The 26,959-nt window shown below is 39.6% G+C and overlaps 2 protein-coding genes across 2 annotated transcripts; both read left to right on the top strand.

Annotated features, from left to right (window-relative positions):
* The first annotated feature begins 10,294 nt into the window (after positions 1-10,294).
* On the top strand, positions 10,295-22,826 carry LOC149831024 (disease resistance protein Roq1-like). Its single transcript, XM_090012916.1, has 7 exons — positions 10,295-10,342; positions 17,219-17,361; positions 18,612-19,317; positions 19,495-19,740; positions 21,634-21,837; positions 22,175-22,765; positions 22,818-22,826. The coding sequence occupies exons 1-7, from the start codon at positions 10,295-10,297 to the stop codon at positions 22,824-22,826; spliced, it is 1,947 nt and encodes a 648-aa protein (XP_089869042.1).
* On the top strand, positions 21,899-26,795 carry LOC149831023 (uncharacterized). The gene is made up of 4 exons (XM_090012915.1): positions 21,899-22,075; positions 22,175-25,021; positions 25,406-25,588; positions 26,406-26,795. The coding sequence occupies exons 2-4, from the start codon at positions 22,937-22,939 to the stop codon at positions 26,793-26,795; spliced, it is 2,658 nt and encodes an 885-aa protein (XP_089869041.1). The 5' UTR covers positions 21,899-22,075; positions 22,175-22,936.
* The last annotated feature ends 164 nt before the right edge of the window (positions 26,796-26,959 follow it).

The raw sequence follows: 26,959 nt of genomic DNA, 5'->3' as shown, positions 1-26,959 counted from the left end.
ATCTGATCTAAATCCATTTATGATCTGGATTCAATCATGTCTGCTTGGATCCAGGTTCATTACTCATCTGGATCTAGAACAGTCTAACTGGATCGAGAATGGTCTGATTGGGTCCAGACTTTGGCCGTTAGGCTGGGCAGCTTGGCGTGTTGTGGGTTTGCGATGCATTCTATGTCTGTGATAGAGTGATAGAAAGGCTTGCAGTGGTAAGAAAGACCATCGCTCTGCACTGGTTTATTGAAAAAAGTAAGCCTGTGACAAATTGGTATGAGAGTAGAAAGATTCAGAGACCATGTTCTTCATTATCTACGACACTGAAAATGACAACGATGGTTTATCTTGGTTACGTAATTTTGAATAGTTGAAGTGTGGTTGATTGACCATAGATGCAGGATGTTGGTAGGATGGTATGAAATATCTTGTCGATGATAAGTAGAAGTGTAAGGTTGTTATTCAGTTGGCTAAGAAAACATAGATAAGCTAAAGATTCCTACCAGTTGTGTGTTAGGCTTACAGGTGGAGCGTGGCATTTGCCTGTACATGTAAAGAATGCACATTGGATTTGGCTGGATGGATTTGCACCTTTAGGTATAAGAGACTCAACTAAAGTTCTAGATTCTCTTCCAAGATTGAGGGTTAGCGGAGTGCCCATGTTGAGCATAATACCCGTTGCTTTGGTTCTTTGAGTTGGCAGATCCTCAATGGATTATGTATACAGAAAAGTGGTTGTTCGTGGCTTGTTGGTTCTGGTGGAAACGTTTTGCTGTCTCTATGAGAGAGTACAACGTGCTAGTTTCGGAAGGGGGTGCAGTATTGGGGCAAAGTGCCATTGTGAGGATGAGTGTCTAAGAAGACACTTTGAAGGACCAGATTGAGGTGATACGTAAGCAGGTGTCTCCTACTTGAGGATTAGTTTGAATCATTGAAAACTACAAGTTGGTGTTTAAGGGAGTTGATATCTCTGCGACACGCATTGGTGGTCATCTTTCTCTGCGAGGACCACAGAGGACTTGGAATTTCCCTTGCTTGGGTTGAAAGGCACTCCATCAATGAGCATCAAGATGACAAGTTTGTCGTGCGGGCGAGGATGACCCGTTTGTATTTGAGACTGTATTGGGGTTTCACAAGAAGAGAATGCTCGATATTGATAAAGCAAAAGACTATTGTCTAAGTGATCAAAGATGCATTAAAGGTATACGACTTGACGTGTTAAAGGTTGCGACGATGGTGGATGCAAAACATAACAAGTTGAGTAGGCTGAAGGAAAAAAGTAAACCAAAGATATGTACAAAGAGACACTGACATATTAATGAAGACTGTGTTTTTACTTGCACCAGCATTATCGATGATGACAATGGTTTTGGGTGGGGGAGAATGTCTCGAGCTTAGATTTCAGAATGAGGCATGTGCAGTGCGAAGCTCTATTGAGTGAAAAATGCATCGAGTGTAGGAGTGCGCAGTATGCATTCACTTGATCGGTGACGTACGGTAGTAGCACAACATGCGATAGACATCAGTATCGTCTTTATTACATCACTATATAGCGGCACAGACATGAAGTGTTAGTTGGTTAAGCAGTGCTAGCAGATCAAAGGATGCTGCCTTTGAATATTTGGTTAAGGACCTCTCAACTTGCAATAATTTTCATGCATAGCGGTTGGATGCACGGGGATGCATGTGGGTTAAGGCTAATTCCCCCAAGAATCACCTTAGGTGGTTCCAACCGAGTATGGTGACTTGGGGCTAGGCGAGTGAATGCCTATGCACTGACGAAAGAGTATGGATGGTGCTCTTCGTTATGGTGTTCAATCATCAACTGGTCTTTTGACTGGGAGCTGCAAGATCTTGTTCTTTTGGTGGCGAGGTTTTGCTGTGTCGTACGCATGGAGTCGCAATACGCTTTATGGCACGCAAGGTTAAGGCAAAATTTGTGCCTCTTTCGAAAGTGATAGCTGGTATGGGACAATTATGCACTAAGCGACATGAACTATATGAAATGCACATTTAGAAATGTGCTTAATCAGCTTCCGTTAAGTAGTTGCGCACAGGGTGGTGAGCAAGGCCAATGAAAATGGTTCAATACATGAAAAGATGTTGGTATGTGGCCTTTAGCCGTTAGGCTAGCCACCTTGGACAGCTTGGCGTGTCTCGGGCTTGCGATGCATTCTATGCCGTGACAGGGCGATAGAAAGACTTGCGACGGTAAAAAGGATCATCGCGCCGTACTGGCTGGCTTATTGAAAAAAGTAAGCCCGTGACACTGTCAGTCATATAACTAATTCCAAAGAGTTAATGAGATTTGGGATGTCAACGGGTCGGATTAACCCATTGTCTGACCCAAATTCGAATCTGATAAGTAAGATTTGGTAGCCAAATCCAGATCCGATTAAAAATCATATTCAAGTTTGCATTGAAATCCAAATCTAAATCCTAGTAAATTCAAAAACCGATTAAGTGTAAATATCATGTTTTAGGCTAGTTGGATTCGGATTCAGTTTTATCATATTTTCATCCTATTATGAATCCAATTAGGTCAGATCCAATTAAGTCAGATTTGGTAATACCTAAATCCAGATCTGATTAAATATCAGATTCAGATTCGTATAGATTTTGCTTTGAAATCCAAATCTAAATCTTACTAAAATAAGAAACCGATTAAATGTAAATATCATGTTTTATGCTCGTAGGATCCGGATTCAGTTTTATCATTTTTTCATAGGATTCCGAATCCAATTAGATCAGATCTAATTAAGTCAGATTCTGTAATGCCTAAATCTGACCCGTTGATATCCCTAAATGAGATTTTTAGATGGGACAGGATATACATGTGCCCGCAAGCAACTATGACAATTTTTTTTTTTGTGCAAACTATTGGTAGCCCATCTAAGTTCAGACACAAGTAGAACAAGACTCAAACCTGATTTGACATGATGATACTGGGTTCGAGACCGGGTTTAATCGGACCCATCATACAAATACCATACCTCAATTCTATAAGCAGCGGTGGGACCAGGCTCGTTGTCTTTTCATGGCTGCATTAAAAACGGGTAAGAACAAAACCGTGTGGGGGTCTGAAAAGACGTTTTTTTCTGGTTTGACTTGACAAAAAAAGGGAAGCAAAAGAAAACCAGTCAAAAGGGCAACTGAGGGAAGCTTCATCGCGCTTTCCTTACAATAATGAAAGCTAAAAAAAAAATTGAATAAGTTGAAAAAATAAGTCTCTAGGTTGGTGAAGATGACATGGTGTGAGGCTTTCTCCTTGTATTTCCTCTCAACTACAAGGAATGGTAGATGTTGGACGAGGCTTGGCAGGTTGAGAACAAAAAGGACCCATAGAACAATTGTTACTTCCATTTTATTAGCTTTTCTGTCCGTAAGAAGGAAGACAATCGCTCTGATTGTGTGAGCAGAAGAAGGGAAAAATAATGGCGAAGAAGAAGTGCATGGTGGAGGAGGCAGCAGACTCATCAATGATGCCATCAAAGCTGGGTCCGTTTGAGTTTGAGGTGTTTTTAAAGTTTTAGAGGGAAGGACACCCGCAACGGCTTCACGAGCCACCTCTATCAATGACTGCAACAGCATGGCATATCAGCCTTCATAGACAGTGATATAGACAACATTGCATCAACTCCCAAATTCTATAATCAAGATGGAAACAAGTTTTTTCGTGCTTGACCCGGAGCTGGACACTAGACAACCCTCTTTCCATCTTCATGAGGCCTACATTGCAGCAACTTTCTGAAGTTTCAAAGAGAAAAAACAGATGAAAATTAGAAAGGACAGTCCATTATGGGTGCTGAGATATGATTTCTTTGGTGGGCGTTTAATGGGAGGGATATATAGTCTATTACACTTTGTAAAAGCATTCTGGTTGCCACCGACCACCACCACCTTGTGGACCTCATGATTTCAGCCATCCTTTTCTGTTTTCCTTTTTTTTTTCTTTTACGACATTATGAAGAATTTGAACGCCATCAATCATAGCATATTTGTATTGATTAGTGAGATGTAAAGTATAAAAATTGTCAGCTACAATAATAGTTGGGAACCATCTTCCCTATTTGTTCAAGATTTTTTTTTTTACTTACATTTCCCACCTGACATCGTCGGGTGGGTTTTACATAATCTCTCTCAATCACCACACTACACTCTTTATTCACTTCAACCACGCTGATCTCAATGACATTCCTAATATTCGTCACCTTGGTCTTAATATTTGCAAGAAACCTTCTATTCTAACTATTAAACTATTAAGACAACAAATAACTTCTGAATAATGTGCTCTGTCACACTTTTCTATATCGATTTCTCCAACAAGTCTCAAGAATAAATGTGCACTCATCACAATTGATCCAAAACTTAAAGAACTCAAAAGGAATGAGACCCTTCAGATAATCAGAACATAAGGAGAAGAGAATAAGCTTGTTGTAGGAAGTTGTTGTTGACAACACCTTCAGATTAAAATTAGATCCCAAAATATTGACAAAGGTTCAGCCACAAAGGCACAGTCAAGACAACATAATCAATGAAACTTCCCCTTACGATGATTAGAGCAAGTAAATATATTGCTAGGATCAACAACTTCAATAAAGCACACCTTTCTATAAATTCATTAAACTTCACGCAACAAGATTATCCTTAATCCCTCTCATTGCGTTAAAATCCTCTGTGGCCACAACTGGTTATCATAAAGCAGCAATATATCCTTGATGCTACATGTCTAAGTTGGGGTTCAGGTGGAAGGTAAAAACCCAACACCTAAAATTTCTATTTGGTATAAAAACTAGTAGAATCAGCCTATAAGCAGTGATTACAGACCATAGTCAGCTGAACCTGAAGGGCCCTGTTATTCCAAAGGCAAGCAAATCTACAAAACTAGTAATTTATAACACCACTAAAGGAGAATAATTCTCGTATCTACAAAGAATAGGGAGAAACCACTAATCTTTTAGCTGAAAAATATCCTTTAGCAGTGATTACAAAGAATAAAAGCTAGTTCTGGTTTGTGAAGCTGCAGTAAATGACAAAGCACTCATTGGGCTGCCCCATTGCCCAACCCGCACACATTCCAACTTAAGAAACACATCGATCATGAGAATCTACCATACTCACAATCCTTACATGGGCCTATGCACAAACAAAAACAAATTTTCACATTGGTCAAACTCCAAGTTTGATAGGCAACCTCTGTCCACTGCATTATCATGGTGAGAGGCTTTCTCCAGGCTTGGCAGGTTGAGAACAAAAAAGACCCATAGAGCAATTGTTACTTCTGTTTATTAGCTTTTCTGTCCATAAGTTATATCTGTAAAACCTCCAAAACAAGTGTAAACTTATCCATTAAAAGTAACAGAAATATATGCACATATATTGCACTCAATTTGATGATATTTTAATCAATCTTTTCTGCCACCAATTTTCTTGTATCGTGTTACCCCATTGTGGATTAAAGCACTAAAGTTGAGTCATTTTCCTTTTCCTTTTGGGTGATTTCTCTTCACCCACCTTATTCAGTGTGCTTAATTCTTTCCTAGCTATCAATAAAATCCTTTTATACTCTCTGCCTCAAAAAATAAAAAATAAACAAAAAATAAAAAAACACTGAATTTGGGATGGGTGTTTATGCACCAGCTAGCACAATCAGGCTCATTATGCTGCATTTATAGTAGCAGGCCTAGATGCTTACAAGAAAAGGAGTGAACTTTAAGTTACCTCTTCATATTTACCAAGAAATTGAGAACAATGTCTTGCAAACTGCGGAACTGGAATAGGTAAATTTAAAGTTGCAGCACTTCTTTTGAAGTGTTAGATTTAAGCATGCAGGTCTAACCCCAGAGTTGGTGTTTGTGACAAATATCTTCATTTTTTGTTCAAAAAATTACAAAAAAAAACAATTTTTACCTTATCCCAATAAAAAGGCAAAAATTGGCAGAAACTATTTTCAAGAAATTTATTTTATTAAAAAATTATTTTTAATTAATTTGATTGGTGAATGAAACATGAGATAAATAAAAACTTGAAAAATATTGGCATTATTATCCCATTCTAATAATTTGTCACCGTGGATGCAACCCACTTCCACTTCAATCTAGTAGGTCGTGGTGGGCCCATGCTCATTGACTTCTGGTAGCAGCATTGGCTTTTAGAAAAAACTGTACAGGCAAAAGAGTGATGGACCAAAGTAATGTGCAAGCTGCAAACACGTATTCCACGGGTCTGACACAATGGTAAGACTGAAGCAAGAGAAAACAAGTGCAAGAAAGAGAAGGAAAGCTTCCTTGTGCTTTGCTTTTCAACAATGAAATTGTCCAGCCAAAGCTAAAAAGACTCTACATGCCATGTTGCCTATTTTCGATCGATCTTTCAAAATGAGACATATACAAGGCAGAGCTTTATTGAATGAAAAATACATCGAATGTAAGAATGCACAGTATGCATTCGCTTAATCGATGACATACAATGGTAGCACAACATGAGATAGGCATCAGTATCATCATTAGTACATCGATGTGTGGCAGCACAAACATGGAGCCTTGTTTGGTTAAGCAGTGCTAGCATATCAGAGGATGTTGTCTTTGAAGACTTGATTAAGGACCTCTCGACCTGCAAGAATTCTCACGTGTAGCGGTTGAATGCACCAAGGTATGTGTGGGTTAGGGCTAATTCCTCCAAGAATCACCTTAGGTGGTTCAAACCAAGTATGGTGACTCAAGGCTAGGTGAGTGAATTTCTAAGCACCAACAAATGAGTCTGGATGGTTCTCTTCTCTATGATGTTCAATTACCAATTGGACTTAGGACTGGGGGCTGCAAGGTCTTATTCTTTTGGTGTTAAGGTTTTGTTGTGCTGTGCACATGAAGTCGCAATACGCTTCATGGCATGCAAGGTTAAGGCAAAGTTTGTGCCTTTTTTGAAAGTGATAGTTGGTATATGACAGTTATACACAAAGCAGCATGAACTATATGGAATGCGCATTTAAAAATGCGCTTGATCAGCTTTCGCTAGGCTGCTGCGCACGGGATAGTGCGGAAGGCCAATAAAAATGGTTCAGCACTTGGAAAGGTGTTTGTACGAGATCTTTGGTCGTTAGGCTGGGCAACTTGGCGTGTCATGGGTTTGTGATGCATTCTATGTCTGTGACAGAGCGATAGAAAGGCTTAGATCGGTAAGAAGGATTGTCGCACCACACCGGTTTATTGAAAAAAATAAGCCTGTGACAAATTGGTATAAGAGTAGAAAGATCCAAAGAGACTTTGTTCTTCATTATCTACGACACTGAAAAGGACAACGATGATTTATTTTGGTTACGTAATTTTGAATAGTTGAAGTGTGGTTGATTGACTATAGAAGCAGGATGGTATGAAACATATTGTCGATGATAAACAGAAGTGTAAGATTGTTATTCAGTTGACTAAGAAAATATAGATAAGTCAAAGATTTCTACCAGTTATGCATTAGGCTTACAGGTGGAGCGTGGCGTTTGCCTGTACATACAGAGAATGCACGTTGGATTCTGCTTGATGAATTTACACCTTTGGGTATAAGAGACTTAACTAAACTTCTAGATTCTCTTTCAAGATTGAGGGTTAGCGAAGTGCCCATGTTGATCATAATACTCGTTGTTTTGGTTCTTTGAGTTAACAAATCCTCAATGGATTATGTATGCGAAAAAAGTGGTTGTTCGTAGCTTGTTGGTTCATGTGAGAATGTTTTGCTGTCTCTATAAGAGAGTACAATGTGCTGACTTCGGGAGGAGAGTGCATCATTGGGGTAAAGCGCCATTGTGAGGATGAGTGTCCAAAAATACACTTTGAAGAACCACATTGGGGTGATACGTAAGCAGGCGTCCCCTACTTGAGGACTAGTTTGAATAATTGAAACTGCAAGCCGGTGTTTAAGAAAGTTGATATCTCTGCAACACGCATTGGTGGTCATCTTTCTCTATGAGGACCACGAAGGGCTTGGAATTGCCCTTGTTTGGGTTGAAAGGCACTCCATCAATGAACATCAAGACGACAAATTTGTCATGCAGGCGAGGATGACCCGTTTGTGTTTGAGACTGTATTGGGGTCTCACAAGAAGAAAATGATCGATATTGATAAAGCAAAAGACTGTTGTCTAAGTGATTGAAGATGCATTAAAGATTTGAAACTTGACGTGTTAAAGCTTGAAATTATGGTAGATGCAAAACAGAACAAGTTGAGTAGGTTGAAGGAAAAAAGTAAACCAAAGATATGTACAAAGGGACAATGGCTTTCAGTGAAGACTGTGCTCTTACTTGCACCAACATTATCAAGAACGACAATGGTTTTGGGTGGGGGAGAATGTCCCGAGCTGAGATTTCAGAATGAGGCATGTGCAGTGCAAAGCTCTATTGAGTGAAAAATGCATCGAGTGTAGGAGTGTGCGGTATGCATTCACTTGATCGGTGACATACGGTGGTAGCACAACATGCAATAGACATCAATATCGTCATTATTACATTACTGTGTAGCGACACAGACGTGGAACATTGGTTGGTTAAGCAGTGCTAGCGGATCAGAGGATGTTGCCTTTGAAGATTTTGGTTAATGACCTCTCAGCTTGCAATAATTCTCATGCGTAGCGGTTGAATGCACGAGGATGCATGTGAGTTAGGGCTAATTCTCCCAAGAATCACCTTAGGTGGTTCCAACCGAGTATGGTGACTCGGGGTTAGGCTAGTGAATGCCTATGCACCAACGAATGAGTCTGGATGGTGCTCTTCGCTATGGTGTTAATTCATCAACTGGTCTTTGGATCAAGAGCTGCATGGTCTTATTCGTTTGGTGGCGAGGTTTTGTTGTATAGTGTGTATGGAGTCGCAATACGCTTTATGGCATGCAGGGCTAATCCAAAGTTTGTGTCTCTGTCGAAAGTGATAGCTGGTATAGAATAATTATGCATTAAGCGACATAAACTATATGAAATGCATATTTAGAAATGCGCTTAATCAGCTTTCGTTAGGCAGCTACACACGGGGTGGTGTGCAAGGCTAATGAAAATGATTCAATACATTGAAAGGTGTTGGTATGCGGCTTTTAGCCGCTAGGCTAGCCAGCTTGAGCAGCTTGGCGTGTCACGAGTTTGTGATGCATTCTATGCCCGTGACAGAGTGATAGAAAGACTTGCGGCAGTAAGAAGGATCATCGCGCTGCATTGGCTTATTGAAAAAAGTAAGCTCGTGACACTACCAATCATACAACTAATTCCAAAGAGTCAATGAGATTAGAGATGTCAACGGGTTGGATTAACCCGATGTCTGACCCGAATTCAAATCTCATAAGTAAGATTTGGTAGCCAAATCAAGATCCGATTAAAAATCATATTCGAGTTTGCATTGAAATCCAAATCTAAATCCTAGTAAAATAAAAAACCTATTAAGTGTAAATATCGTGTTTTAGGTTGGGTAATACATAAATCCAAATCTGATTAAATATCGGATTCAGATTCGGTATAGATTTTGCATTGAAATCCAAATCTAAATCTTACTAAAATATGAAGTCGATTAAATGTAAATATCATGTTTTATGCTGGTAGGATCCGGATTCAGTTTTATCTTTTTTTCATCGGATTCCGAATCCAATTAGATCAGATCTAATTAAGTCAGATTCCGGAATGCCTAAATCTGACCCGTTGATATCCCTAAATGAGATTTTTAGATGCGACACGATATACATGTGGCAGCAAGCAACTATGACAATTTTTTTTTTGTGCAAACTATTGGTAGCCCATCTAAGTTCAGACCCAAGTAGAACAAGACTCAAACCTGATTTGACATGATGATACTGGGTTCGAGACCGGGTTTAATCGGACCCATCATACAAATACCATACCTGAATCCTAAAAGCAGCGGTGGGACCAGGCTCGTTGTCTTTTCATGGCTGCATTAAAAACGGGTAAGAACAAAACCGTGTGGGGGTTCTGAAAAGATGTTTTCTTCTGTTTTGACGTGACAAAAAAGGAAAGCAAAATAAAACAAGTCAAAAGGGCAACTGAGGGAAGCTTCCTCGCGCTTTCCTTACAATAATGAAAGCTAAAAAAAAAAAATTGAATAAGTTGAAAAAATAAGTCTCTAGGTTGGTGAAGATGTCATGGTGTGAGGCTTTCTCCTTGTATTTCCTCACAACTACTAGGAATGGTAGATGTTGGACTAGTCTTGGCAGGTTGAGAACAAAAAGGACCCATAGAACAATTGTTACTTCCATTTTATTAGCTTTTCTGTCCGTAAGAAGGAAGACAATCGCTCTGATTGTGTGAGCAGAAGAAGGGAAAAATGGCGAAGAGGAAGTGCATGGTGGAGGAGGCAGCAGACTCATCAGTGGTACCATCAAAGCTGGGTCCGTTTGAGTTTGAGGTGTTTTTAAAGTTTTAGAGGGAAGGACACCCGCAACGGCTTCATGAGCCACCTCCACCAACAACTGCAACAGCATGGCATATCAGCCTTCATAGACAGTGATATACACAACATTGCATCAACTTCCAAATTTAATAATCAAGATGGAAACAAGTTTTTTGGTGCTTGACTCGGAGCTGGACACTAGAGAACCCTCTTTCCATCTTCACGGGGCCTACATTGCAGCCAACTTTCTCATGTTTAAAAGAGAAAAACAGAAGATAGTTAGAAAGGACAGACCATTATGGGTACAGTGATAGGGTTTCTTTGGTGGGCGTTTAATGGGAGGGATAAATAGTCAATTACACTTTGTAAAAGCATTCTGGTTGCCACCTACCACACCACCTTGTGGACCTCATGATTTCTGCCATCTTTATCTGCTTTCCTTTTTTTTTTCTTTTACGACATTTTGAAGAATTTGAAGGCCAATCAATCATAGCATATTTGTATTGATTAGTGAGATGTAAAGTATAAAAATTGTCAGCTACAATAACAGAAAGGCTGTTAATTCCATAGGGTCCTTCATCAATGTCTATATATATATATATATATATATATATATATATATATATATATATATATATATATATCCTTTTCTGGTTTTTAAAAGCATAGTATTTTAAGCTTTTTTCACATCTAACACCATAGATGTGAGCTCTAGGTTTTGCTTAGTGGGAACAGGCGTTTGGATCACCGGAATCTGACCTGTATGCACAGGTTTGGGTGATCCAAAGTCAATGGCTATGAACGCATCGATTTTTTTCAGCTCATAAAAAAATATTTTTTCATTCAATATATATATATATATATATATATATATATATATTACAACCTAGCCACTTGTTTATATTGGGATTTAATTGGGAAAAAAACTATTTGCTTGAATGCCTTGCAAGATAGAGTCTACTTCATGTTCCATAAATAGTGCATAGGACAACATCATTTAATACGCTTTATCATGTTTAAGAATTTTTTGTTTTGTTCTTTATAGGCAAGCTAGGTTTAGAAAGACCCCACTAGTTTTACATCACACAATTGGGATTTGAACTTGCAACGTCCCAACACAAGGTGACGTGCACTAACTTTCATTAACTCAATTCCGCAGAAAAGTCATGTGAGAAACTATTTTGTCAAAATTTGCAAAAAATTGGCAGAAACAATTTTCAAGAAATTTATTTTATCGAAAAAATTTATTTTTAATTAATTTTATTGGTGAATAAAACATGAGAAAAATAAAAAGTTCAATTTCTCACAAAAATAAAATCTGCATGCTTGCAACTAATTTCAAAGAGTGGATGAGATTAGGCATGTCAATGGGTCAGATTAACCCAAATCTGACCTGAAATCAATTCTGATTAAAAGTCAGGTATCGATTTTGCATTGAAATCCGTATCCAAATCCTAGTAAAATCAGAAACCGATTAAGTGTAAATATTATGTTTTAGGCTAATCGGATCCAGATTCAGTTTTATCTTTTTTTCAACCGATTAAGTGTAAATATTATGTTTTAGGCTAGTCGGATCCAGATTCAGTTTTATCTTTTTTTCAACCGATTCTGAATCCAATACGGCCAGATCCAATTAAGTCTAATTTGGTATAGATTTTGCATTGAAATCCAAATCTAAATCTTACTAAAATCTGAAACCGATTAAATGTAAATATTGTGTTTTAGGCTGGTAGGATCCAGATTCAGTTTTATCTTTTTTTCATCCCATTTTGAATCCAATTAGATCAGATCCAATTAAGTCAGATTCGGTAATGCCTAAATCTGACCAGTTGACATCCCTAAATGAGATTTTTAGATGGGACAGAATATACACGTGGCAACAAGCAACTATGACACTTTTTTTTTTTTTTTGCAAACTTTTGGTAGCCCCCAAGCAAAACCTGATTTGCCACGATAATACTGGGTTTGGACCCAAGTAGAACGAGACTCAAACCTGATTTGCCACGATAATACTGGGTTCGGACCCATCATAAAAAAAGCATACCTGAATCCTGTTAGCAGCGGTGGGACCAGGCTCTGGAAACCGTGTCAAAACGTGTCAAAAGGGAAACTGAGGGAAGCTTCCTCGCGCTTTCCTTTCAATAATGAAAGATAAAAAAAAATTTGTATAAGTAGAGGTCGTCCAATAAAAAAAAACAGCAGCAAGGAAAAATATTAAAAGTGTCTATGTTGATGAAGATATCATGGTGAGAGGCTTTCTCCTCTCAACTACAAGGAATGGTAGATGTTGAAATAGGCTTGGCAGGTTGAGAACAAAAAAGACCCATAGAGCAGGTTGAAAGAAAGGCAAGCACTTACACGTCTTTGGATTTATATCAACATCCTCAAGGAAATAAATCAATTTTCGAAAAGATAGAACAAGAAAAGTCTTTCGAAAAGTCTTCAACAGGAAAGTCTTCGCACGTCTTCTTTTAAACAAGAAAAAATCAATACAAAAAAAAAACTCATTCTGGAGAAATTAACTCAAAATAAGGCAAGACCCCACAATATCAAAGAGCACAGTGAAAGAAAGCCTCAAACTCAAGATAACTTGGAGTTAAAATTTTTGCCATTCAAAGCAACAAGACCGATCTATCTCATAAAGCAAGAATCATTCATTCAAGGAAATTGAAGAGACTGTTATTATTAATGTTGCCAACGTATGGCCATCAAATAATGAAATGAAAAACACGCCCAAGGCAATCCTTCATGTTCTTTGTGCTGACAGAAACGAAAAGAAAAACCTGCATGTTTTGGAAAAAAATATTAATCAAGGATTATCATCCTCTTCCCCTTATAAATCTTTTGATTCTCATCTTGCTAAATTCAACTTCTTCAGCCTGTATAAAGTATGTGAGAGAACAAAAAAAAAAAACAAAGTACATTATGAATGTAGGTCACATTGATGGACCACGTTACATACTTCTGTTTTTTCTCTTTTTCTATTATTTTTTTTCTTTAATCTGAATCGGTTGTTGAAAGTCCTATTCACTGGAGTAACAGTAGAGAACCTTCACTTGTCCATGAGCGATCCTTCAGTGAATGTTTAGAAACTGGTATAGTTTTTTATTCGGGGTAACCTTGTTGATCTGTCAAGCCAATATCCTCTCCATACCCATCCTTTGATCACAAGATCTCGCGATGGTACACGAAAACTGAAAGTTTATGATGTTGTTAAACACCCTATATCCGAGTGTCTTGTGAAGAACTAGAACTTGATAGTTTTCATGAAGCTCAACAGGAATCAAATTGGGTTCTAACTATGCAGAGGAGATGAATGCTCTACTTAGAGATCAGACGTGGGCCTTGGTACCTCTTAATGAGTCAGGTAATTTGTTTGGGTGAATGAAAAGTAGAGTTTCTAATATAATAGATTTTTAAACTTTTTCCATGGTTGATCTTCACTGAATCACTTCCCTGATAGTCCGAGTGAATCAGTAATTTGATTTTTCTGAGCAAAGTTGATCTTCTCATTTCAAATTTTAATTTGATTTTAAATATCTAAGTTACATTTTAATTTAAATTTTATCTTTGAAGTTAAATTTAAATTTAAGTATGCAAATTCAAATTTGTTTTTTGAAACCTATATAATTTATGTTGGGTGCTTGAGTTTCTAATATATTAAATGCGAAGTTGAGTCATTTTTCTTTTTCTTTTGGGTGATTTCTCCTCACCCACCTTTTCCAGTGTGCTAAATTCTTCTTAGCTATTAATAAAATCTTTTAATACACTCTACCTCAAAACACAACAAAAAAAATAAAAAACACTGAATTTGGGATGGGTGTTTAAGCACCAGCTAGCACAATCAGGCCCATTATGTTGCATTTACAGTAGAGGGCCTAGATGCTTTGGACTTTAAGTTGGTTGGCCAATGCACAGCAGAAAACTCATTTTCACAGTGGTCATCAAACTCCAAGTTTGATAGACAACCTTTGTCCAACGCATTATCTAAAGGCTTGATATCCTCTCTTTTTGCACAAGTGATTTTTTTTTACTCTGAACCAACACATTTGGAATGAGTTCCTATAGAGTGGTCCTCCCCATCAAGTGACCATCCAAGAATCTTTGACATGGACGCCCTTTCCTTGATTGGATCTTATACTACGACTACTATTTTACATAAGGGACTAAAGCCCATTGGCCCCGCTCATTGTCTTTTCATGGATGCATTAAAAATGGATAAGAAGGAAACTGTGTGGGGGTCTGGAAAGACGTTTTCTTGGGGTCTGCCGTGACAAAAAAGCAAAGAAAAAGAAAACAATCCGAAAGGGAAACTGAGGGAAGCTTCCTCGCGCTTTCCTTTCAATAATGAAAGATTAAAAAAATTGTATAAGTTGAGGTGGTCCAATAAAAAAACAGCAGCAAGCAGAATAAATAAAAGTCCCTAGGTTGGTCAAGATATCATGGTGAGAGGCTTTCTCCTTGAATTTCGTCTCATGGACAAGGAATGGCAGATGTTGGTCTAGGCTTGGCAGGTTGAGAACAAAAAAAGACCCATAGAGCAATTGTTACTTCCGTTTATTAGCTTTTCTGTCCATAAGTTATATCTGTAAAACCTCCAAAATAAGTGTAAACTTATCCATTAAAAGTAACAGAAATGTATGCACATATATTGCACTCAATTTGATGAAATTTTAATCAATCTTTTCTGCCACCAATTTTCTTGTATCGTGTTACCCCATTGTGGATTAAAGCACTAAAGTTGAGTCATTTTCTTTTGGGTGATTTCTCTTCACCCACCTTTTTCAGTGTGCTTAATTCTTCATAACTGTCAATAAAATCCTTTTTTACTCTCTGCCTCAAAAAATAAAAAACACTGAATTTGGAATGGGTGATCATGCACCAGCTAGCAGGCCCATTATGCTGCATTTATAGTAGCGGGCCTAGATGCTTACAAGAAAAGGAGTGGACTTTAAGTTGGTTGGCAAATACCTCCTCCTATTCACCATGAACTTGAGAACAATGTCTACTGGGGGAACTGGAATAGGTAAATTTGAAGTTGCAGCACTTATTTTTGAAGTGTTTGATTTAAGCATGCGAGTCTAACCCCTGAGTTGGATACATGTGACAAATGGATAGCCCATCTAGGTTCAGATCCAAGTAGAACCAGACTCAAACCTGATTTGACAAGATGATACTGGGTTCGGACCCGGGTCTAATTGGACCCATCATAAAAAAAACCATACCTGAATCCTATAAGCAGCAGTGGGACCAGGCTCGTTGTCTTTTCATGGCTGCAATAAAAATGGGTAAGAACAAAACCGTGTGGGGGTCTGGAAAGACGTTTTCTTCTGGTCTGAAAGCAAAAGAAAACAAGTCGAAGGGAAACCGAGGGAAGCTTCCATGCGCTTTGCTTTCAATCATGGTATAAGTTGAGGTGGTCCAAAAAAAAAAAACAGCAAGGAAAAAAAAGTAAAAGTCTCTAGGTTGGTCAAGATATCATCGTGAGATGCTTTCTCCTTGTGTTTCCTCTCAACTACAAGGAATGGTAGATGTTGAACTATGCTTGGCAGGTTGAGAACAAAAAAAAACCTATAGAGCAATTGTTACTCCCGACGTTTATTAGCTTTTCTGTCCCGAAGAAGGAAGACAATCGCTATGCTTGTGTGAGCAGAAGGAGAAAATGGCGAAGAGGAAGTGAATGGAGGACGAGACAGCAGACCCATCAAAGCAGGGTCGGTTTGAGTTTGAGGTGTTTTTAAGTTTTAGAGGGAAGGACACACGGGCCACCTCTACAAAGAACTGGATGGGTGTGCCATATCAGCCTTCATAGACAGTAAGGACTCGCAAAAAAGGGCCAAAGAATCAGTGAACTGTTCAAGTACATCGAGGGATCAAAGATTTTTGTGCCCATCTTCTCCAAAAACTATGCAAACTCCAAGTGGTGCTTGATGGAGATAGCCAAGATAGTGGAGATTAACGAAAAGGCTGAGAATAACATTAGAAAACTACACAGGTTTATACTTTTCAAAAACACCTCTAAACTTTATCCGATAATAAAAAGTAATTTTCATTAATGTTAAAAATACAACCGGGCACCATGGGACTTATTTTTCAAAACCTTCACTTGGTTAAGATACTTGATGTCATTTCATCCCCATGTACATTCAGGCCCATTACACTGTATTGACAGTAGAGGCTTGGAGATGAAAAGGTGGATTCCGTAATAGTCATGGATTTAACAATTCTTTAATGTGGTTTGGGAGCACTCTTTCAAATCCATTGAAGATTCCTCACTTCCATAGGCATGATATTAAGGATGTGGCTTCCACCTTCATAAATAAACTGAGACGGCCACCAAACGGCCACTAGGGGTGGCAATCGGGTCGGGTTGGCGGGTCGGTGGGTCAGCATACCTCAACCCGAACCCGACCCATTTATTAAACGGGTCGGCTGTGGCAAACACGAACCCGACCCATTTAATAAACTGGTAACCCGACATGACCTGCCAACCCGTTTAATAAATGGGTTGGGTCGGATTAACGGGTTGGCGGGTAGCGGGCGGTTGGCGGGTCTGGTTGGTTGGCAGGTCGGGTTGACCCGCCCGCCTAACCCGTTTATTAAATGGGTCAGCCGGGTTGGCAGGTTGGCATACCCCAACCCGAACCCGACCCGTTTAATAAACACATTAGGCGGGTCAACCCGTTTATTAAACGGGTTGGCTTAAGCCCAACCCGAACCCGCCTAAGAGGCGGGTTGGCGGGTTGTGTCAGGTTTTGCCACCCTAGTGATCACTGGTGGTAGCTAAAATGAGGAATTGGAGCCAGCAAAGGTCATGCCAGTTCCTACTTTTTTCTCTTTTTCCTTGCTTCCAAACAGCTTCGCAAGTGGGGATTTCACACTTACCACTCTGGCGACCTTCGATGGTCACTTTCCAAAGGAAACCTTAACTTGGTTGGCAAATACCTTCTATCCACCAACAAATTGAGAAGAATCTCATTGCAAACAAGAAACTGCAATAGGTAAATTTTGAACTTGGAGCATTTTTTTTCATTTTTTTTCATTTCGTTTTGGAGCCTTAGATTCAGGCATACTGATCTAACACCAGATTTTAATACAACCAGCGTGACAAATACCATGTTTTTTTCTTTCAGAAAAGGAAAATGCGATTTTTACGTTACCAATAGAAAGGCAAATATTGGCAGAAACTTTTTTTATGAAATTTATTTTTTCATATAAATTAGTTTTTATTGTTAGTTGATTTTGTTTGGGGGGTGAAAGGTGACAAAAATAAAGAACTCAATTTCTCACGAGAAAAGAAAATTTTGGTGTTGCTTTCCTGCTCAAATCTTTTGTCACCGTCGTGGACACAACCCACTTCACTTCTAAGTAGTACCAGTGGTGGGGGCCAGGCTCCTTGACTTTTCATGGCTGCATTAGTTTATAAAACAAAAATGGGTAAGGGAAAAGACCGTGTGGGGGGTCTGGAAAGACGTTTTCTTCTAGCCTGACGTCATGAGAAAACAAGAGGGAGGGAAGCTTCCTCGCGCTTTCCTTTCAATTATGAAAGATAAACAAATGAATTAAAAAGAAGATGGTGAGAGGCTTTATGGTTGTGTTACTTCTCTCGGCTATATATAAAACTAACGGGCTAACAATAATAGGTGCGAGATATCTATCGACTCGACCTAATCACGTATACGTGTTCAATATAGTTTGTTTAGAAAGGATTAAGCCTTGAATTGTATTTTTCTGATGTAAAGCATGTATTTTTTTAGTTCTAAAATTTTGGCACATTATGGGCCATTAAATGAGTTTTAAATAATTGAATTGTGACATGTAAGTAGGTTTTTTAAAGGCTCAAAAAAGTCAATACTAAAGTTCACAACTCAAAAGTCTTGTTTTTGAATCCTAATAATATGATCTAAGTTTTGATCTTTTGCACAGAAACTGTGTTGAACACATCTATATACTCAAATTGAGTCAATAAAGCTTAAACCTATGATTTCCAGCAGAATCGCTCTATGCCTATAATAGCTCTTTTGAGTTAAGAAACTTTGGCACATTGTGTACCGTTGACTTTTGAAAAATTTGATCTACAAAAATTAGAATTCTTTTAAGAAAAGAAAAGAGTGATTTTTACTCATTAGTTTCTTACCTTCGTTAGTAGCCAATATTTACCCTATATATATATATATATATATATAATAAAAGTTGGATAATGTTCTTAATGCTTTGGAATTACTTATTTGTTGTTGTCATCAATTTGCAGGGATGAGGCACAACTGATCACTGATATATGCAAGAAGGTATCTAATTTATTAAGCAAGGTCCCACTTCACATAGATCTTCTAATTGGGAACGATTCTCAATTAAATGAAGTGTTGGCGATGTTGGGCAGGGAAACAAATGTTGTTTGTGTTGTTGGAATTTGTGGGCAAGGTGGCATCGGAAAGACTACAATTGCAAGGGCCATCTATAATATGCTATTTACTCAATATGATGGTAGCTGTTGCTTCATCACAGATGTTCGTGAAAATGCCAAGCATAAGGGACTTCCCAAACTACAAGCTAAGCTAATTTATGACATTTTAAAAGAAAATAAGGACATCCATGATGTTGAAGAAGGAATTAGCTTGATCAAGCAAAGAATGAGTAGAAAGAAAGTTCTCCTAATTCTTGATGACGTGGATGACAAGGAGCAACTTGATGCATTTATAGCCCACCGAAAAGATTGGAAGCAAGAGGAACGGTTTGGTGCTGGAAGTAAGATTATTGTTACAACAAGGGATAAAAAGGTACTTCTAAAGCATGGACTGGAGGAAGAAGAAATTTATCTCCTTAAAGAACTGGACGGTGTGCATTCACTTGAGCTATTCAGTCACCATGCATTTCAGAATGACAAACCAAAGGCAGAGTTTATAGATCTGTCTATGGAAGTTGTGGAAGTAACAGGGGGCCTACCACTAGCTCTTAAAGTACTTGGGTCACTCTTTTTTGGCATAAATGAGAGAAAAAAATGGCTACAATTGTTGACAAAACTGAAACTAGTTCAAGATAAAGGAATTCATGGAAGGTTAAAAATAAGTTATGATTCACTGAGTCGAGAGGAGAAGAGCATATTTTTAGACATAGCATGTTTTTTTATTGGACAGGATAAACAATTTCCAGTTTACATGTGGGAGGATTGCCGTTATTCCCCAGACTTGTCACTCCAAGTTCTCGAACACAAGTCTCTCATCAGTATTGATGCTGATGATGAAGAAGTTACTTTTAGAATGCATGACCAAATTCGAGATATGGGAAGGACTATAGTTCGAGAAGAAGGCGATTGGAAACCTGAAAATTACAGCAGGCTATGGGATGCGGATGACATAGAAAGGGTGTTGGAGGAAGCAGAGGTATGAGCTAAACTGATTTCTGTTTTTATTTTCATAGTATTAGAACTTTGAATATTGGCATAAGAATGATTATGGCGTATTCTATATATCTTTTATTTTTCATAATATTAAAAAGTTTCCAGTTTCCTGTGGGAGGATTACCGTTATTCCCCAAGCAGGTCACTAACACAAGATTGATTTCTCCCGCACTGCCCCTGTCCCCATCCCGATTCCCGCGGCTCCATCCCCAATCCTTCTAAGGGATGACAATAGACTGAGGGGAAACGGGCCCCGCCCTGCCTCGCCCCCGTTTGGACCGCGGACGGAGGACATGAAACGGGGATGGAGGCGGGGTGGAGTTTAAAATCCATCCCCGTGGTTCAGATTTTGAGACCGGGCGGGGGTGGAGACCTTGTCCCCCGCCCCGGTCCATTGCCATCCCTACCCATAAGTAGGGGTGGCAATCGGGTCGGGTTGGCGGGTTGGCGTGTCAGCATACCTCAACCCGAACCCGACCCGTTTATTAAACGGGTCGGCTGTGGCAAATACGAACCCGACCCGTTTAATAAACGGGTAACCCGACACGACCCACCAACCCATTTAATAAATGGGTTGGGTCGGGTAAACGGGTTTTCAGGTTCGTGGGTCAGGTTGGCGGGTTGACGGATCGGGTTGGCAGGTTGGCGGGTCGGGTTGACGGGTTGATGGGTCGGGCAGACGGGTTGGCGGATCGGGTTGGCGGGTTGGCGGGTTGACCCACCCGCCTAACCCGTTTATTAAACGGGTCAGCCGGGTTGGCGGGTTGGCATACCCCCAACCCGAACCCGACCTGTTTAATAAACGGGTTACGCGGATCGACCCGTTTATTAAACGGGTTGGCTTAAGCCCAACCCGAACCCGCCTAAGAGGCGGGTTGGCGGGTCGGGTCAGAAATTTCCACCCCTACCCATAAGTATCTATTATAAAACTTTTGTTTGTGGTTTTTACTTATATATAATAAGTTTTGACAAATTTATATTTTTATAAGAATTTTTCATGTAAACAAAGCTTTCTTTAAATCTCTACTTGCCAAAAATTCTTGTGACTATATATAGGGTAATACATCCATGCTATGCTAAATAAATATGTTCTCACCTCATATTTAGTAATCTTTTATGAAGATGGATATTATATCCATACGGATAGGTTTACCCAAAAACGCACACAGAATGGGTCAGGCAGGTGCCTCTCGGCTAGGGCACGAGCCAGGCCATTTTGCAGCTAGTGGATGACCTTAAAATGGTTGGGTTGGTGCCACTCTCCCATTGGTTGCCCAGCCATAAAAAATAAGTTTTCAAAAAGAGAGAGAGAGAGAGACTTCGACTTTTCTAGCCTACCAACATCTAGGTTGCGTCGGTCTACACCCTGTTCCTGGGAGCTGGTCCAGAAACTAGGCTCAGGCCCAAACCAAACATGCCCTGTCATAGGCTGCCCGTGACCGCCTGCATATTGTCCAGTTCTAATATTTAATGGCTAAAAATAAGCATTAAGCGGGTACATCAAGTTTTCGAGTGGTTTGATGTTTGTTTCAGTTTCTTCCAAATATTGAATAAATTATTTTTTTATATATCTGTGTGAAGTCAACGGATACATATGGTCTGGATGGCACTTGTGTACGGCTGGATTGTAAGATGTAGAAAGGTCATTCCCTAACATATGTTAGCATGACAAAGAAATGAATTGAAAACATAAGACCCTCTCCCTTGCAACTGATTTCTAGTTTGATTGCATAGACTCGGTCAGAAAATCGAGTCAGTCAAGTTTGTGGATGAGTTGGTGCATGCGACCCTCAAACTCTGCTTGATGAGTCTAAACATTCATGTTCTAGGAATCTTGTTTACCTGATTCGGTCTGTTTCCTTTCTTATTTGTGCAGGTATCCCAGCTCCCTCTCATCCAAGGCATCACTTTTCGGAATATGGGCTACACACATGAGCATTTGAGCAAGGAGGCATTTAAAGCAATGAACAGACTCGAGATGCTTGATCAAAGCTGGCATGCGTATGAAGATAAAAGCTACTGTGGGAATCTAAAATATCTGACGTTGAGTTGTGGTAGCTTTGAAGCAATGGGTAACATGGTTAGTAGTCACAAAAATAGTAAGAATAAAAACACTGATGCATTTTCATCTTCGTGCGCAAAATCAAATATGGAAAATCCGCAAGCACCCCCATGATTCAAATGCCTATTTTAGGCGGAGCCAACGAGTTTTGTGCCTTTGATTAAGGTACCAAGAATGAGTGATGGGCATTTGGTCATGGGAATTTGAGTCACATGCATGTATGTGTTCATCCTAGGGATGAACAACATTGAACAAGGTCGCCTTTACTTTTACTCCCAGTTTCTCATATGTTTTTTATGCATATAATGTTTTTGTTAATATAAAAAATAATAATAATAATAATATTGATCTGCAGGTGCTTCCAAGGCTAAAGATCCTCGATCTCAGTTACTGTCAGAGACTCATCCGCACTCCTGATTTCACTCATCTCCAGTGCCTGGAAAGGTTGGTGCTCGACAGCTGTGGGTCACTGGAAGAAATTGATGAATCAATCGGGCATCTTAAGAAGCTGGTTTTCTTGAGTATAGAGGGCTGTGAGAAACTAGAAGGACTACCTTACAGTCTGTGTGAGCTGAACTCGCTTGAAGTCCTCGTCCTTAAATATTGCATAACAATTTATCTTCTGCCAGAAGGGCTAGGGGACTTGAAATCCCTAGAACGTCTTGACATTGAGGGTTGTGAGGACCTAAAAGGACTACCTAACAGTCTGTGTGAGCTGAAGTTGCTTCAAGTCCTCGTTCTTAAAAATTGCACAGGAATTTCTCTTCTGCCAGAAGGGCTAGGGGACTTGAAATCCCTAGAACGTCTCGACCTTGAGGGATGTTCTGGCCTAAGAAGAATACCTGAATCATTAGGAGGGTTAAAGAACCTGCCTCAATTGCCTCTAGAGTGCTGCAGATCACTGAAACAGTTACCAATCTTCATCGGAAAATTCACGTCTTTACGGGTGCTGAATCTTCATCATTATAGATCGTTAAGGCTGCTACCTGATTCATTAGGAGACTTAAAGAACTTGGAGGAGTTGAGCCTACTTTGGTGTAAATCACTTCAAAAAGTACCCGACACCATAGGTAGGTTAGTGTCTTTGGAAAAGCTGAACCTGAAGGGCTGCACTTCAATGAAAGGGATACCTAATTCAATAGGGGACTTGAAGAAGCTTCGTATTTTCTCTCTAAGAAATTGTTGCTCTCTGAAAATAATTCCCGATTCCATCGGTCGGTTGAAGTCTTTGAAAAAGCTCTACCTGACGGGCTGCACTTCATTGAAAGGGATATCTGAATCGTTAGGGGACTTGAAGAAGCTTCGTATTTTCTCTTTAGAAAATTGTAATTCTTTGAAAAGAATTCCCAATTCCATTGGAAGGTTGGAGTCTTTGGAAGAGCTCAACCTAAGGGGCTGCACTTCAATGAAAGGGATACCTGATTCCATAGGGGACTTGAAGAAGCTTCGCATTTTCTCTCTAGAACATTGTTCGTCTCTAGAAGAAATTCCCTATTCCATTGGAAGGTTGGAGTCTTTGGAAGAGCTCAAGCTCAGGGGCTGCACTTCAATGAAAGGGATACCTGATTCCATAGGGGACTTGAAGAAGATTCGTATTTTCTCTCTAGAACATTGTTCGTCTCTGGAAGAAATTCCCTATTCCATTGGAAGGTTGGAGTCTTTGGAAGAGCTCAAGCTCAGGGGCTGCACTTCAATGAAAGGGATACCTGATTCCATAGGGGACTTGAAGAAGCTTCCTATTTTCTCTCTAGAATATTGTTCGTCTCTGGAAGAAATTCCCTATTCCATTGGAAGGTTGGAGTCTTTGGAAGAGCTCAACCTCAGGGGCTGCACTTCAATGAAAGGGATACCTGATTCCATAGGGGACTTGAAGAAGCTTCCTATTTTCTCTCTAAATCATTGTTCCTCTCTGAAAGAAATTCCCGATTCCATAGGTCGGTTGGAGTCTTTGAAAGAGCTCGACCTCGGCAGCTGCACTTCATTAGCACGAATACCAGATTCCATAGGAGACCTAAAGAAGCTTTGTGATTTATCTCTATCTGGTTGTAACTCACTTGAAGGAATTCCCGATACCATCGGTGGGTTGGAGTCATTGAAAAAGCTCAACCTCCCCGGCTGCACTTCATTAGCACGAATACCTGATTCCATAGGAGACCTAAAGAAGCTTTGTTATTTATCTCTAAATTATTGTAAGTCACTTGAAGGAATTCCCGATACCATCGGTGGGTTGGAGTCTTTGGAAGAGCTCGACCTGAAGATCTGCACTTCAATGAAAGATATACCTGATTCCATAGGGGACTTGAAGAAGCTTCGTATTTTCTCTCTAGAATATTGTGACTCTCTGCAAAGAATTCCCTATTCCATTGGAAGGTTGGAGTCTTTGGAAGAGCTCAAGCTCAGGGACTGCACTTCAATGAAAGGGATACCTGATTCCATAGGGGACTTGAAGAAGCTTCGTATTTTCTCTCTAGAAGATTGCCGCTCTCTGAAAGAAATTCCCGATTCCATAGGTCGGTTGGAGTCTTTGAAAGGACTCTATTTTGGTAGTATGATAAATATGTTCAATCTTGGCAGCTGCACTTCATTAGTACGAATACCAGATTCCATAGGAGACCTAAAGAAGCTTTGTTATTTATCTCTAAATGGTTGTAAGTCACTTGAAGGAATTCCCGATACCATCGGTGGGTTGGAGTCTTTGAAACTGCTCAACCTGAAGGGCTGCAGTTCAATGAAAGAGATACCTGATTCCATTAGGTACTTAACGAGCCTAACTCATCTATACCTAGTGGTTTGCAATTCGCTTGAACAATTTCTAGATTCCATTGGATGTTTGAAATTTTTGATGGTGCTAGACGTTGATTTCCTTCCTGAGCCATCTTCAAGAGCCTTTGGGAAACTCCATCTGGATGTAGATTTTATTGGTGATTTTTTTCAATTAGAAGAACTTACCTTGCGTGGCCTCTCTAGGCTCGGGTCTCTTCCTCCGCTTCCCTCTTCTCTTGTTACCATCCATCTCTCAGATTGTACTGCTTTGAGTAAAATATCAGACATCTCAAACCTCAGGCGTTTAAGGGATTTGAAACTCACAGGATGCAAGGATCTCACTGACGTTCCAGGCATTGAAAGCCTCAGTTCTTTATCAAGGTTGGACATGAGTGGGTGTGCAAGCCTGGGTTTTGACCTTATGAGCAGATTGTCACAGGTAGGTATCTTCTTGCTTCACGGTCTTTTTTTTTTAACAGGGATAGAGAGGTTAAAATCAAAACCCGTGCAGGAATGGAGACGGATGGATTTATGCTTTCTCTGGTTGGGCCTCATCCCGGATCTCTATTAGTAAAATAACTAAAATACCTTTAATGATGTTAGTGGATCGGGGAGAAACCCATTTGGACTGGGAACGGAAGACATGAAATGGGAATAGATGAAGGAGATGGATGTTAAAATCAAAACGTGGAGATGGAAGGCAGAATTTTTAGACGGGGTGGGGGTGGAGACTTTGTCCACTGCCATCCCTAGTGATTGGTATGTGTAGCACATTTCGTTATATTTATTTGGACTGATTAACGCCTAACTCTTTGACTTGCAGGCGTCATTTTATCATTTGTGGGGTTTCTGCATTACTGGAAGCCGTGTGGTTCCCCACTTGCTATTTGGGATTCCAGCCAAAGCCGTGGGGTTTATCAGAGATGGGGGACGTATGGAATGCAATTTTTATTTGACAGAGGCGTCGCTCTCCACTCCAAACTTTAATGAGACATCACCCATTAATGTGTGTTTCGAACTCATGGTGAACGGAAGGATCGTCTTCCGTAAAACGCTACAAGGAGAGAGAGCAGCACTGGAGACTGGAACCCACTTCCAATTTCCAATAAGTGAATTGAAGTGTGCCATAAATGATTTCTTAGGTGAAGGACATTTGATGATACGGGTTTCAACTTCTTATGGTTACGAGTTGAGTACAGGCAACATCCAAATTAATTGCCTGTGGCAGGGAATGCCAATTAAATGCTGTGAAATTTTCTCTCACCTTGTACTGAATTAGTTACCTTGTTTCTTGTTTGGGAATTTTCTATTGACAACATTTTTCTTTGTGACTTCCTATGTTAAAACCACACTGACAAAAGTTAAAAACGACAAAATATTGACACCCAAAAACTCGTGAATAATAAAAAAATTTTGAAAATTTTGCATTTTTAGACTAAATCTCAGTAATAAAATAATTAATTAAAAATATAAAAAATAAATTTTATAGAAATATAAATAAAAAACACTTAAAAGTAAAAAACACAAACTTTTTATGATAAATAGGCAATAAAAACATAAATATCGTGTGTAATACACAGTATGGTATTTTTGAGAGATTTTCATAAATCTGGCAAGCTTTGTCACAATGGTTAAGTCAGATGGCTTCCAAAGAGCTTTTTAAAATCCTTTCACGATCACTAACGGGGCTCCTGTTGCTTGGTACGAGCTGTGTTGGGACCATCCTTTCACGATCACCCATGTGTTGGGACGGTGCAAGTTCAAAACCCAATGGTATGTTGTGTGACTGATGAGTTGCTGATTATTGTCTTCACCGTCTAAAGACTCAGTCTGGCACAGCCGAACAGATACTGGATGCCGGAGTTCTTGGTTACCGTGCTCCTGAATTGGCAGCTACCAAGAAGCCGGTGCCTTCATTTAAGTCAGATGTCTACTCATTTGGTGTGGTTTTTCTGGAGCTTTTGACAGGAAAATGCGCAGGGGATGTGGTGTCCAGCGAGCAGGGTGGGGTGGATCTCACCGACTGGGTTCGGGCACGAGCAGCAAACGAACATGGTTGGGAGTGTTTTGATGTAGCAATTGTCACAGAAAGTGGGAATTCATCTGCAGGGAAAGGTATGCAGGAGATGCTAGCAATAGCATCGAGATGCATCCGTCCAGTGACTGAGAGACCAGGAATCAAATCTGTTTACGAGGATCTTCCCTCTATCTGAGATGAATTCTTTATGAACACTTAAAATTGTTGATCTGGTTTAATTCAATCTTTACAAGTTTAATTTTGTTCGTGTGCTATTTCCTTTTCTTGGAGTATGAAATAAGGTCAAAAGTACCAACGGGGGGGCCCGCGTGGTTGGTAGATGCTGTCAGTGCACGTCTC

This window comes from Nuphar pumila, chromosome 7 (genome assembly GCF_984573655.1).
Source record: "Nuphar pumila chromosome 7, dmNupPumi1.hap1.1, whole genome shotgun sequence".
Lineage (NCBI taxonomy): Eukaryota > Viridiplantae > Streptophyta > Magnoliopsida > Nymphaeales > Nymphaeaceae > Nuphar > Nuphar pumila.
Note: the sequence above shows the minus strand (reverse complement) of the source record. Positions and strands in the feature narration are given on the sequence as shown.